This window comes from Balaenoptera physalus, assembly GCF_965194825.1.
Source record: "Balaenoptera physalus genome assembly, chromosome: 20".
NCBI lineage: Eukaryota > Metazoa > Chordata > Mammalia > Artiodactyla > Balaenopteridae > Balaenoptera > Balaenoptera physalus.
This window is the reverse complement of record NC_138901.1, coordinates 37,381,201-37,393,439: the sequence shown is the minus strand read 5'-3', so window position 1 is coordinate 37,393,439 and position 12,239 is coordinate 37,381,201. Positions and strand designations below refer to the sequence as shown.

Here is a 12,239-nt window from a genome sequence, read left to right as displayed (position 1 = left end):
TCTAGAAGTCTCTAAACTTTGCCTTTTCTCATTCAAACAGTTGTCCAGTCTTGTCGATTACTTCCAGTGTTTCTTACATCTGTGTTTGTTTCCTTGTTTTGTTTTGTGTCTATCTTAACACTGGAATATTATAATAACCTCTGAACTATCTTCCCAACCCTGCTTTCAATCCATCTTAAACAGATTCCTCAGCCTGACTCTTAACAGTACTGCCCAGTATGGCTACAGCTTGTCCATACAGCTTTATGTCTACTACTTCCTCAGTTCATTTCTCATATCTAGCCAAACTGGACCACTTGTTCTTCTTCTGATTCTTTCTGAGTTCTTCTATTCTTACGTCTTTGCTCATTCTGCTCCCTCTGACAAAAAAAGCTTTCATTATCCATGTTTATTAGCATCCTGTCCATTCTTTAACACCCATATCAAATATCCCCTCTCCAATATAGCTTTTTGATACCTTCTTTGAGAAAATGTGCTTTCATTTCTTTTTTCAATATCACTTAACGCGTAAGATTTTGGCACATTATACATCATTTAAAAATTAACTCATGTTCTTATTTTACTCCTACCACTGTACTAAAAAGCCCCTTGAGGGCAGAGCCTTTGTCTTAACTCATCTCTTAATCTCCACAGTAGGTACCTAATGTGCATGTAGCGACTTGAATTGAAATACCCTGACTCAAACTATGCTTTGTAATAGCAGTTCAGTTATATCATAGACTAAAAATGTTCATTGGATGGGGAACTCATTAAATGGTCACATTCACATTCAGGCATTTTGGGATTGGTATGGCCAATATTATTAATGATTTGGCGCAGAAGAGGTACAAGAAGGTTAAATGATTGCCAGCGCCACACAATAGAGGACCCAGTACTCTCAAGTCCCAGTCTGCAAGTCTGATTCAGCCTTCTCTTTATAACTCTCCCTCCTCTGGAAATAGCAATTGCTGTTCATCAGCTTTTGGGCATGTAAACTGCTTGGAGCAAGGGAAACTGGGAGACTTTATCCATTTATCCTCAAGAGATAAATTCAGATTCAGATGCCCAGGTCTCAGAATGAGACATCAGGCAGTTGCCTTGTCTGTTTCTAAATCTGGTGGCTGGGGAGCAGTCCAAAGAGAGTCTGCCTCCATTCCACCCACCCAGTCACTCCCACTCCCACAAATCCTGCAATCCATTTGAACTGATGGAACTCTTGTTAGTTGCCTCTTATTGGCCTGTTACAAAATGAAGCGTGGGGAAGAGACAAAGCTTCCCTATTCACATTTTCAGTGGGCAGCAGGGGTCTCTGCAAAAAAGAGAACCTGGGGCCCAGGCTATTCATTTTTGAAAGTTAGGACAAGATCTTCCACCATTCAGAATCCCACATTATAATCACAGTATTGCATCCTGGGAGACCCTGTCAACTTCTCAAATGGTCTGCTAGAAATTGAGTCTATTTAACAAATTAGCACTACTTATAGACTTTTTTCCCCTTTAAAGTGATACATACTTTACATTTTAATTTCAGTATTTTTTTTCCCATTTGGAGGAAAGAGGGGGTGGGAAGGGGGGAAGAGAGAAGAAAGAAAGAAAGAAGGAAAGAAAAGAAGAGGAAAGAAAAGAAAAAAAAAAGAAAAGGGAGGAAGAAAGAGAAGGGGCAGTGCTTTTCATGAAAACATTAGTTCTTGTATTTATGTTTTAGGAAAGCAAAGGGGAGGCAAGAACTGCAGCCTGATAACTGAACTTTCTGTTTAGAAGTCCCTCCTCTCCATTGGGCCTTAGCTAGGTTTCAATAATTATTGCTCAGGCACATAGTTTTGGAGCTTTGCTTTCTCTCAGACTTGTACACAGTTCTAGGAAGGGTTGTTGCCAAAGCCGTCATGTGATTTATTGACCCTCCACTGGGACAAGGGGGAACAGATATAACTTTGTGATTTTATTATAAGGAGGCTGGGTTAATATTTCTAGGTGAAACAAGCTACTATACCAAGTTCAAACATCTGAAGAGGGAGGTTAAGAAACCCTGAGTGTGGGGTGTAAGGATTATTCTGTCCTGGGGCTGTACAGACGTCGTCTGAGGCAGGGAGCAGGAGAAGAAAGGACACATTGTGACCCATTTCCAACACCTCCTGTGTGTAGAGGCGGAAGTTCCTTGCCTGCAGAGGGACACGCGCGGAGGAAAAATAGGAGAGTTACAACATGGCACTTACATAAACAACACCAAACTGGCATAAAACATCTAACAAAATTACACAACTTCAAGCTTGGAATTTTTATACAACATAAATATTAGGGTTCAGTCCATTTAATAATGCTATATAAAATCAAGATTTAAGGCAGTAATGTTCCACATAAACTCTGAAAACAACATTTATGCTTCTTATAAAAGCAGAAAATGATTGCATTCTGTGGGCTTTTCAAAATGATGAATATAATTACATGAAGCAACAAAAATGGATTGAATTAAAAATCCACTAGTTTCAATTTAAGTTGGTTAAGGGGGGAAAATGTAGTTTCTGGCCAAGGACTGAGAAAATTTTACAAGTATCCAAAAAAAAAAAAAAGTATGTACTCTTAGGCAGTTAGGCAGCCTTCTCCCAACATGTATACATAGCCCAAGAGTCACCAGTGAAATATGAGCTGCTTCAAACTTTCTAAGCCCAAGAAACCCTTTAATGGTATCTACTGTTGCAAGTTGAGCTGGTATTTTTTTTCCTCCTCCTGAGTACATGGCCACCCCCAGAATAATCCAGTGGCTCCTCTAGTGTCTTTATAGCATCTTGTGCAATTTATTCTTCATCAGTGTTGGCTGTTTTGGACTAGGCTTGCAATACTGACTTGTAATCAGAGCAGTACCCCAATGGAAGAACACTCTCCGATAGACTCTTGCCTCCATGGGTCAGAGGCCAATTCATAGTTGTCTTTCTGTTATTTAAAGAGAGCCAGTCACTCCTGTTGCAGTCTTCCTGTTTGCAGGCTAAACTTGGTTTATTTTCTGTGTGTATAGGAATAGTAGTGTGTGTGTGTGTTGAGTGGGGAGAGATGGTGAATGTAGGTCAAAAAAAAAAAAAGAATCTAACCTAATGCTACATGATGTTAGCTTACTAGACAGAACCTAATAAACTTTTACTCTTCTCTTCTGTGCCTACAGGGTTTTTTTTTTTTGAAGTTGCTTATTAGTGGAGGTAAGATTTGCACATCTTGATTTAGACAAGACAAGTGATTTTGACAGCAAATTTTCTGTTTGTGGAAAGATAGCATGGCATAACCTTGGCCACTGCTCTAGACTTAGACTACCGATAGTCTTCTGTTTTTAAGTAAATTATTTGCAAATCTAACCATACACTTATTTATTTACTTATTTGTTTATTTATTTATTCCCCTTGCTTCATGCTATCCTGAAGCTGAGACTTGATGTCTTTCAAGGTGGGTTAGCCAATTATTTTTCCTTGTTTGACCAAACCACAGTGAAGTGGGCTCTGGGAACTTTGGAAGACGTCAACATGGGGGAGCTAGAGAAAAGGTACAGAAATGCAGTCTGTGTCCACTTATAGGCATCAAATTGAAAACGTGCATGTATGTGCAAAGTGGTATGTAAATAAATGAACAAAATACGTATACATATATTTTTTTACCTCTTGAGTTTTACCCCATAATGCAGTTTCCATGAGCCATAAAAAGAAGATAAAAATGGTAAAGACTAGTACCTGGTGTAGAGGTATATTGATCTGCTTAAGGAGAGCTTTCACTGCCATCTGGAGCTCGTAGAAGAACAATTGCATGGGGCAGTCAGAAGTATGATCCACACTTTCCATAGACTCAGAGCCAGAAAGCTTTTGGACCAGTTCCCACTCCTCTCTGTATGTTGAGTCAAGTTAAAATTAGAAATATAACAAAAGTTCAGAACACAGCTCAGAACATTTTTACTGCATATGTCCAGAACCTGAATAACCAATTTTTGGTGGTTAAAACTTGATGCAATTCTTGAAATTTGAACTTTTTTGCCACCCAAATGGAGTTTAAAATGAACTCTTTCTAACGTAAGCTTATTTCACCTATCAAACCACATACACCTCAGAACAGCAGGTCTGATTTGTAATGAATCAGTTTTTGCGATTGGAGCTTTGAAATATTTTGTAATAATTTCCTGTCTTCATTTTTCTTTTCCTGAAGATCCCCTGTAAGTTCTAAGACCCTACATTTTACCACAGGGGCATCTGCTGGTTAATTCAGCAGTTGGGTAACCACAGGACTCTGGTCCAACTCAGGCAAGAAACCACATGGCACGTTTCAACCCTGGCCTGTTGTGATCGTGGGTACTATTTTGGTTTCCTTCCCCTTCCAAAAGCTTGAGGAGAATCACAAACAGGAATAGCAGACAATTCCAATAAAAGGAACCAGGGGACACACACCACTGCTTCCATCCTCCTTTCAAGCCAGTCATCTGTGTCTTTATTCTGCATGCTCTACAGTCCTTCCTAGTGAACTTTTCCAAATGTCCTGCAGAAGGGAAGGGAAAAGAATGGTGGTGGGAGGAAAGCACATCTGGTTTGTCCCCCAAAAGCTGCTCTTCAAAAGGATCTTGAAAAGATCAAGGTAAATGCCTCTTGGGCAACATTGTTTCCACAGGTATTTTAGCACAAATCTCTAAACACATTCAGTTGGCACATTTTCTAACTCTGCAGGGAGCAGCAATATGCTCTCAGGAGCAGGCTAGAGAGGAAAGGAAAGCCCTCCTGTTTTGGGATGGAAAGACAGGAGGTGCTAACATATGTTCCCACCCTCGTGAAAATCCTCTGAGGGCTCTCCCTGATGGGTTATACTCACTGGGGCTCCAAGCGATGAGCCCGAAAATGAAATTGATTGTGACATGAGCTTTTCATCAGAATACACTCTCTTTTAACCAGCTACCCTCTTAGAAAAGTTTCTGTTTTCATGATATCAGTTTCATTTCAATTCCCACACTGGAAAAGACTATGGAAAAATCTACCCTTTGTCTCAATAAGAGGAAAAAAAAAAAAAAGAAAATTAAATCCTGCTTCAATCTGGGCATACTGTTGGCCTCACAAATAATTGAAATCTTTGAGAACCTGCTTGGGAACTATATCTTTTCTTCCGTCACTGATACTGAACTAAATGAGGGGTTCTGACTAGCACAAGTATGCACAAAATCTAAAGGACCACATTGCTAAAATATTATCTGTAATCAAATTAGAAAATAAATTACCAGGAAGAATACCATGAAACATCTACCACTAATCAGTTTAGTCTTTAAGGATGAGGGAGATGGAACTGGCAGAGGGAAGGCTACTGGAGTCTTTTGTAAAAATGAAACTTGGATCCTTGGCAAATGGAAATTAGTTGGTACAACCACTAAAAGATAGAGTCTAAACCTTTAAGACACAAATCTAGAAAATGGATGAAAGTAACCATTGCAAAATCAACCCACAAATGAGCCTCTTGGGAAGGACTGAGATAACTAATGCTGATTGTAGAAGTGGCCACCAGATGGCAGACTTAAGTCTAGGTGTAGTTGGTAAGTGAAAGAAGAGAGTATGGCAGCTAGTGAGTTCTCTGAAGAGACCATCATCATCATCATCTCCTTCATTGTCACCAAGTAGTATTTAATAAACATTGTGAGATACTCTAGTTAAAAAGTTCTTCTCACTTTAGGGACCAAATTTTAAATGACCAAATCAGAGTCTCCTTTGGTTAAGCAAATCTGTAGGTGCAGCTAGAGCCTGAGGATCTAAATTGTACACTGAAGCTTGACAAACTCTTTTTCAAGTTCTTTTTCTTTTCTTATCTGTTCTTTCTTTTCCTTTTCTTTTTGTGTTGAATACAGTTCAGTTCATTTTAGTAGACTTTCAGAGGTGTACTAGAGGGCTAGTGGTAAAGCTGAGTCAGATTACCAAGATTGGGCAACTTTTCCAAAGTTAACAGTAATTCACCATAATGCCAAATCATAGAGCAATTTCCAGAAGGTCAGGCCTTGTTACTTCTTTTCTTCCCTAGAGAACCATAAAGATTGTAGGAAACATACCAAGTCCTTTGGCCAGGGGGTTGGGGTGGGGGGAATGAGGGTAGGGAGGGTCCTTTAAGGTTAAGGGGAGACCAGTTACTCTACTAGAACCCATTTACACAAGTGATTTTTTTAAATGTGACTTTTTAGGTTGTGGAGAAAAGATATTGGAAATAGCAGTGCTGAAAGAAAAGGACATCTATTCATTAACCTGAATGTCAGTGGTTGCATAGAGGAAAGTGAAAGGATAGTGTCCCCTTTAAATGGGCCCACTCCTTCCACCAATCAATACTACAAGCCCTCCTTATCCTAATGTTAAAACTGAGCTATGCCTTTGCCCCAGTGTGCTGGCCCCTGAGGACCTCTCATCATAGAAACTTCACTCAGAAGTAACATTTCAGTTTCCTTCTGGCACATCAGACCCATCACTTAGCCATTGTTTCATCATGAGGAAAATCTAAACTCCTCACAACTTACTTGGAAACGTTATTGTTCTCACGGATCTTCACATGGCAGAGAATGTTAGGCAACTTTTGGGTAACAAGAACTTTGATTTGATCCACAGAGCTACATAGCTTTAGGTAACCCAGATATAATCCAGGAGAGAGACGCTGATGACTCCTTTTGTGATAGGAGAGAATATCCTGTAGGAGGAAAAACAAAACAAAGAACACATTAAAAGACAATCTCTTTTCATTTCTTAGGTACACCATGTCATGAATTAAAGGAGCTGTAGCTAAGTAATTAGTGAGAAACCTTGGATACCACCATGAATGTTGAGAATGTGTTGGTGGTACAGCCAGTCTTACCTTCAGGAGAATTAGCCTCCAAGTCAGGTACTCAGCCATTAATATATTCTGCATGCTTACTTTCCTCAGATTTCTGTTCCACGAATAGGTGTGTGGGTTGTGATTGGGAATGGTCTGGTGGTGGTGGAGGCAGATACTAAAGAAAAATAGAATTCATAATTTCTGTCCTTGGAGGGTTTATTGTTTAGCTGGGGGAAAACAAATTGCAAGTGTAAAAACTGACAAAGCAGTATAGGAAACCTCATTATTTCAGGATAATTGGTGTCAGGAAAAGGATCAAAATTTTATAGTAAGTAGAAAAAAAAGGATTTGATTGATTTGTTATCTTGAAAAATGAAACAAGCAATAGCAATAGATTTATTTATCTTATTAACATTCGAGTTGTAATCACTAATTCTGAGAATGAAGAGAGAATCAAGTATTGATTCTTGGGTTAACATTTTAGACTAAATTGTGTGATAGCTGAAATGCTGTTCCTAATGTTTGACTTTCACAATGTGATCATGAAGAGGATAATTTTTGCAAGAGTATTTGAAGCCTCCATATATTTTTTCCCCTTGCATTAAAAAAATTTGATATTCAGGTCATTCTCTTTAAAAATCCTTGTTCATTGTGTGGTCTTCAGTTGTTAACTGGCCTACCATTGCTAGATTGTCAATTGTCAGTAACTTTGCATGTGATTTGATTAATCTCCATGTCATCTTCATCAGCTTCACAAAATTCTGTATCTTTTACAAGATTTAAAAATTTACCTTGTAATAGATTTGCACTGCATTTGCATTGTATTGTCACATCACAATATTCCATAGGCAGCGGAGACTGAATGAAGTTGGTGCAATAGGAAGTGCCAACCTAGTTAAGCACAGAGGAATGTTTGAGTGGAGTTTTGTTTTCTATGTGGTCAGTTTTCTAGTGAACTATTAAGGTTGTGACTTTTGCTTCTCTATACGACTGCAGGAACTCAGGTAATAAATACTTGGTAATACAGACACTCCCTCTTCCATATATCAGTAGGTAAGACTTTTTATACATTTGGGCAGTGTAGGGGTGAAACAGAGTAGGAGTGATGACTCAGGAAATTGATTATAGGGGAAGGATTTCTATAGGCCAGAGTTTAGCCTAGTTTTCAAAGGGGGTAAAAAAGAGGGAATCAACTCTACCACTAAACGTAGGGAAGGCAAAAGAGAAGAGGAAAAAAAAAGTTTAAACTTACATAGAACTCAGTATGGAACAGAAAGGTATGAGGTCTTCCTTGACAGTATACTCTGAAGAAATGACGCCTCCTCTGTAGAATTAACCATCTGTAACATCTAACATATGCTATATTGTGTATTGTCTCCTTTGTCCCATCCTTATCAAACATATTGAGTTCCAGGTACTATAGGAGACATTGGGGTTTCAGGTGAACCTTATATGATCCCTGCTTTTGAAGAGGTCAAGAAAGACAGATGAGTAAAGGAATGATCACAATATACCGAAACCAGTTTATAATAGAGACAATGTAGGCATACAGAGGAAGGAGTACTTAACTCATATTTTTCTTCTTTTATGTTCTTTTCTTGAACTAGACTATGAAATTAATGGCAGGGCTTTTTTTTTTTTTTTTAAATTGCTTTTTCTTCTTAGTGCCCAGTACTGTTTCTGTATGTAATAGGTTTGCAACATGTGGAAATCAGGCCTTGTCCCTAAAACAGAATGTATGAGAATAGCAGAAGAGGGACAAAATAAGAATGGTCACAATTGGAAGGAAGACATAACTAGCATGTATAGAAAAGCAAAGACTAAATAACTTTTAAGATATTTGGCAAAGAAATAGACGAGAAAAATTTGACTTCACGATTAAGAAGGAAGGAATTCTTATTAATATAAGGAGGTTGATAAGGCTGAATTTTTTCATCTTGTCTCTTCAGAACAGATCGCAGATAATTAGTTGACTAGAGGAAGTTCAGTCAAGGTGAAATTTTGAGAAATGAACAGGTAATCAAAGAGAGAGAAACAGTTAATGAGAGAAGGAAAAATGCAAGTATTTAATCAGCAGAATTTGACGATATGCACCCTAGGGGTGCTTGCTGTACAAGCAGATGTGGCCACAAACCCACAGGTCATTATTTCTGAGAAGTGATGGAGAACTGGAAAAGTCCCTAAAGACTGGAAAAGGGCAAATATGCCTATCTTTGAAACAGGAAGGGGAGAAACACAGAATGACGCTAGTAATTAAAAACCACCAACTTATAGATCTTTGGGAAAAATGAGAACAAACCATCAGTCAATCAATTTGCAGTCACCTAGGAAACCCTGAGACACTAAATAGGAGTCAACATGGTTTTGTGATGGGCAAATCATACAGACAACTTTAATTTCTAATAGCAAAAGAACAAGATCCATAGACCAGGGAGTTGTCTCCAGTATAATCTGTTTCACTAGATAATCTGGGAAAAGTATTAATAGAATCTTGACCACATGACTTTAATAAGCTGAATATCAGGGTTGAAGATTTGTGGATGATGGGGATAGTATGGCAATAGTAGGACATATTGAGTGATGGCCCAGTAGAGACTGGTCCTGAGAGCCAGTCGGTTCATCATGTTTATTGATGTTCCAGACAAAGAAATGAAGAATGTGTGTATCAAATTTGTGGGTCCCAAATTTGGTGTGGTTTTGATTTTCTGGAAAATAGTAATAAAGCTCTGAATGACCTTATGCATTGGAAAAATGAGCCTATCATAATTAGGGTTGAAACGTAATAAGAAAATGTGCTTGTAAAGACCCAAACCCAAGAGTACAAATATAGAGTGGGTATGAGTATAAGAAAAAACATGTGGGGGTCAGAACTGACCACAAATAGAATGTGAGTTAGGAACATACTGTGGTTATGTAAAAAACAACACCATTCTGGGATGGAGTCATTCACTCTTTCATTCAATTTTTTTAAAGACTATTACTGAGCATCTACTATGTGTTTTCCTGCCTTTACATAGTCATTTACCCTTCATTAGTCAGAATGTTTTTGGAGCCTGAGAAATGCATGGGAAGAGAAAGAAGCTGTCCTATTCACATAATCTGAGGTACATTAGAAAGGCCTCCTAAGCCAAATCAAATGCCTGTGGGTTTATATATTGCCTGATTTGACCTCTAACCTGCATTTCTAGTCTCTACTTCCACTACAGTCCTCTTGTGTCTCTTATCTCCAGCCAAAATGGATTGCTTTTTCCTTCCTCATACATAGCCTAATCTCTCTTCTTTGATTCTTTGTTGGTTCATGAATTCACTCATTCTACCAACTTTTATCGAGCACCTACTGTGTATCAGGCATTATGCTAGGATGTCAGTGACATCAAGATGAATAGGACATGATCCTTCTTTTCATGGAACTCATATTTCAGTTTGTGAGAGAGACATGTGAGCAAGTTTTTCTTAACCCAGTATGATAAAGGTTGTGTAAGGTCCGTTGTGGACCCAAGGGAGGGGGGGATCTACTTTTCCATCTTTTACCTTAATTTTTTGTACCATGCCCTCTATTTAATTTAATTCTCTATTTAATTAATTCCTTCCTTCCTCCCAATTTTTTGTACCATGCCCTCTATTTAATTTAATTCTCTATTTAATTAATTCCTTCCTTCCTCCCTTCTTTCCTCTCTTCCTTTCTTCTTCCCTCCCCCCATCCTTTCTTCTCCCTCCTCCCTGTCTTTCTCTTTTTCTTTTTTTCTCCACCTGGTAAACTTAACTTACCCTTCATGGCTCAGCCAAATGTCACCTCTTCTACAACGCCTTCCCTGATATTTCCAGGTAGAATTAATACTTGCTTTGTCTGTGTTTTCATAGTACACTGTTTGTGCTGCTAGCAGGTTCTGGTTTAATTCTGCCTTGTATTACCTTGATTTGTGTACAAGTCTGTCTCCCTCCCTTGACTGAACTTGAAAGAAAGGACCTTGAGTTATTCATTTGTTTTTCCTATAGCACCTAGAAGAGTTCCTGGCACCTAGCTGGTGCTGAAAAAATGTTTGTTAACTATGAAGTGAGAGGCCCAGAGGTAGTGGGGGTCTGGGGCTGAACCTTTGGGAGAGAATATGTTGTGTTGGTGCAGTGACCAGGAGGCTATACCCTTCTTCTCTTCATTGATCAGATATCCTAAGAGCTTGTTAGAGGAACAATATGTAGTTGCTTTTCCAATTACTACAGGGCTTTTGTTTTGTTGAATAGGGTATGGAAGCTGAATTGTCCAGGGTTAGCAGAGGTCATAAAATGGTGGCCTGTGGCCCAAGATTATATAGGCTGCCAAGAATGTAAATTTTCTGAATTATTTTCTAACTTTTAAAAATAAAGAGATTTTATCCAAAACTCTGGACTTTCAACTTCTCTTTAAAAATTGAAAAATATTTCAACATTGGGACCACTTTCTTCCATTGCAATTAGCTGAGGCTGAATAGGGCTGTTCTTTAGATGAGACAAGGGCTCTTCGGATTACTATAGTCTTTGTTACTTCCACTTTTTTTTATATTGAGATATAACTCACATACCATAAAATTTACTCTTTTAAAGTGTGAAATTCATTGGTTTTTACTATAGTCACAAGGTTGTGCAACTGTCACCACTATCTAATTCCAGATTATTTTCAACATTCCAAAAAGAAAACTCCCATTCGTTAGCTGTCATTCCCCAGTCCCTCCTCTTCCTGCCTCTGGAACCATTCATCTACTTTCTGTCTCTATGGCTTTGCCTGTACTGAATATTTAATTGTGTAGCATTTTGTGTCTGGCTTTTTTCACTTAGCATAATGTTTTCATCCATATTAGCATGGATCAGTACTTCATTTATGGCAGAATAATATTCCATTATATGAATACATCACTTTCGTTTATCCATTCATCAGTTATTGGATATGTAGGTTGTTTCCACTCTTTGGCTACTGTGAATACTTCTGCCATGAACATTGGTGAACAAGTTTTTGTGTGACCCCAGTTGTTTCTTATATCCAGCCCAGTTGACTCATTTCCATTAATCTTCCTGATTCCAGTAGTTTTTGATCCCCTTGTTAGGGGTTCCTTGGAGGTAGAGAGAGCAGGAATGTGCAGGAAAAAAGCAGAAAAGGGCAGAAGAGATAGTAGGTTCTGGGCACCTCAGGTGTAAGAAGAAGATGCTGGGTCCTTGCAGGTGACAAGAAATGCCTAAGGAGATCAAGAGAAGGAAAGCAGGGATGGGATGGAGATGGAGGGCAAGCTTCACCACAGCTTCTCTAGGATCACACTTTTAAAAAGGATCTAGAGAAAAGGACGGGGAAGGTGTGTAAAGCAGCATGGCAGAATGGGAAGGGCACCAGGCTAGGAGTCAGAAGACTTGTGTCTTAGTCCCACAGGCTGCTTTTTTGGCTGTTATGACCTTGGTGAGTTACTTCCCTGAAATCCATAGCTTCATTTATGAATTGGACA

General features: G+C 38.7%; 1 protein-coding gene and 1 long non-coding RNA gene across 5 annotated transcripts in view; one reads left to right on the top strand and one right to left on the bottom strand.

Moving 5' to 3' along the window:
• The window catches only part of ANKFN1 (ankyrin repeat and fibronectin type III domain containing 1), a 427,590-nt gene that overhangs the window by 33,358 nt on the left and 381,993 nt on the right, over nt 1-12,239 (bottom strand). For all 4 annotated transcript variants that reach the window (XM_082439936.1, XM_082439937.1, XM_082439935.1 and 1 more), the window contains 3 exons: nt 6,482-6,648; nt 3,690-3,840; nt 1,970-2,138 (listed from right to left, as the gene is read on the bottom strand). In XM_082439936.1, the coding sequence (XP_082296062.1) occupies nt 1,970-2,138; nt 3,690-3,840; nt 6,482-6,648 (487 nt within the window). The remainder of the gene's footprint in view (nt 1-1,969; nt 2,139-3,689; nt 3,841-6,481; nt 6,649-12,239) is intronic.
• Nucleotides 1-12,239, top strand: part of LOC309649789 — a 404,889-nt gene that overhangs the window by 47,175 nt on the left and 345,475 nt on the right. The gene's annotated exons all lie outside the window — the stretch shown is intronic.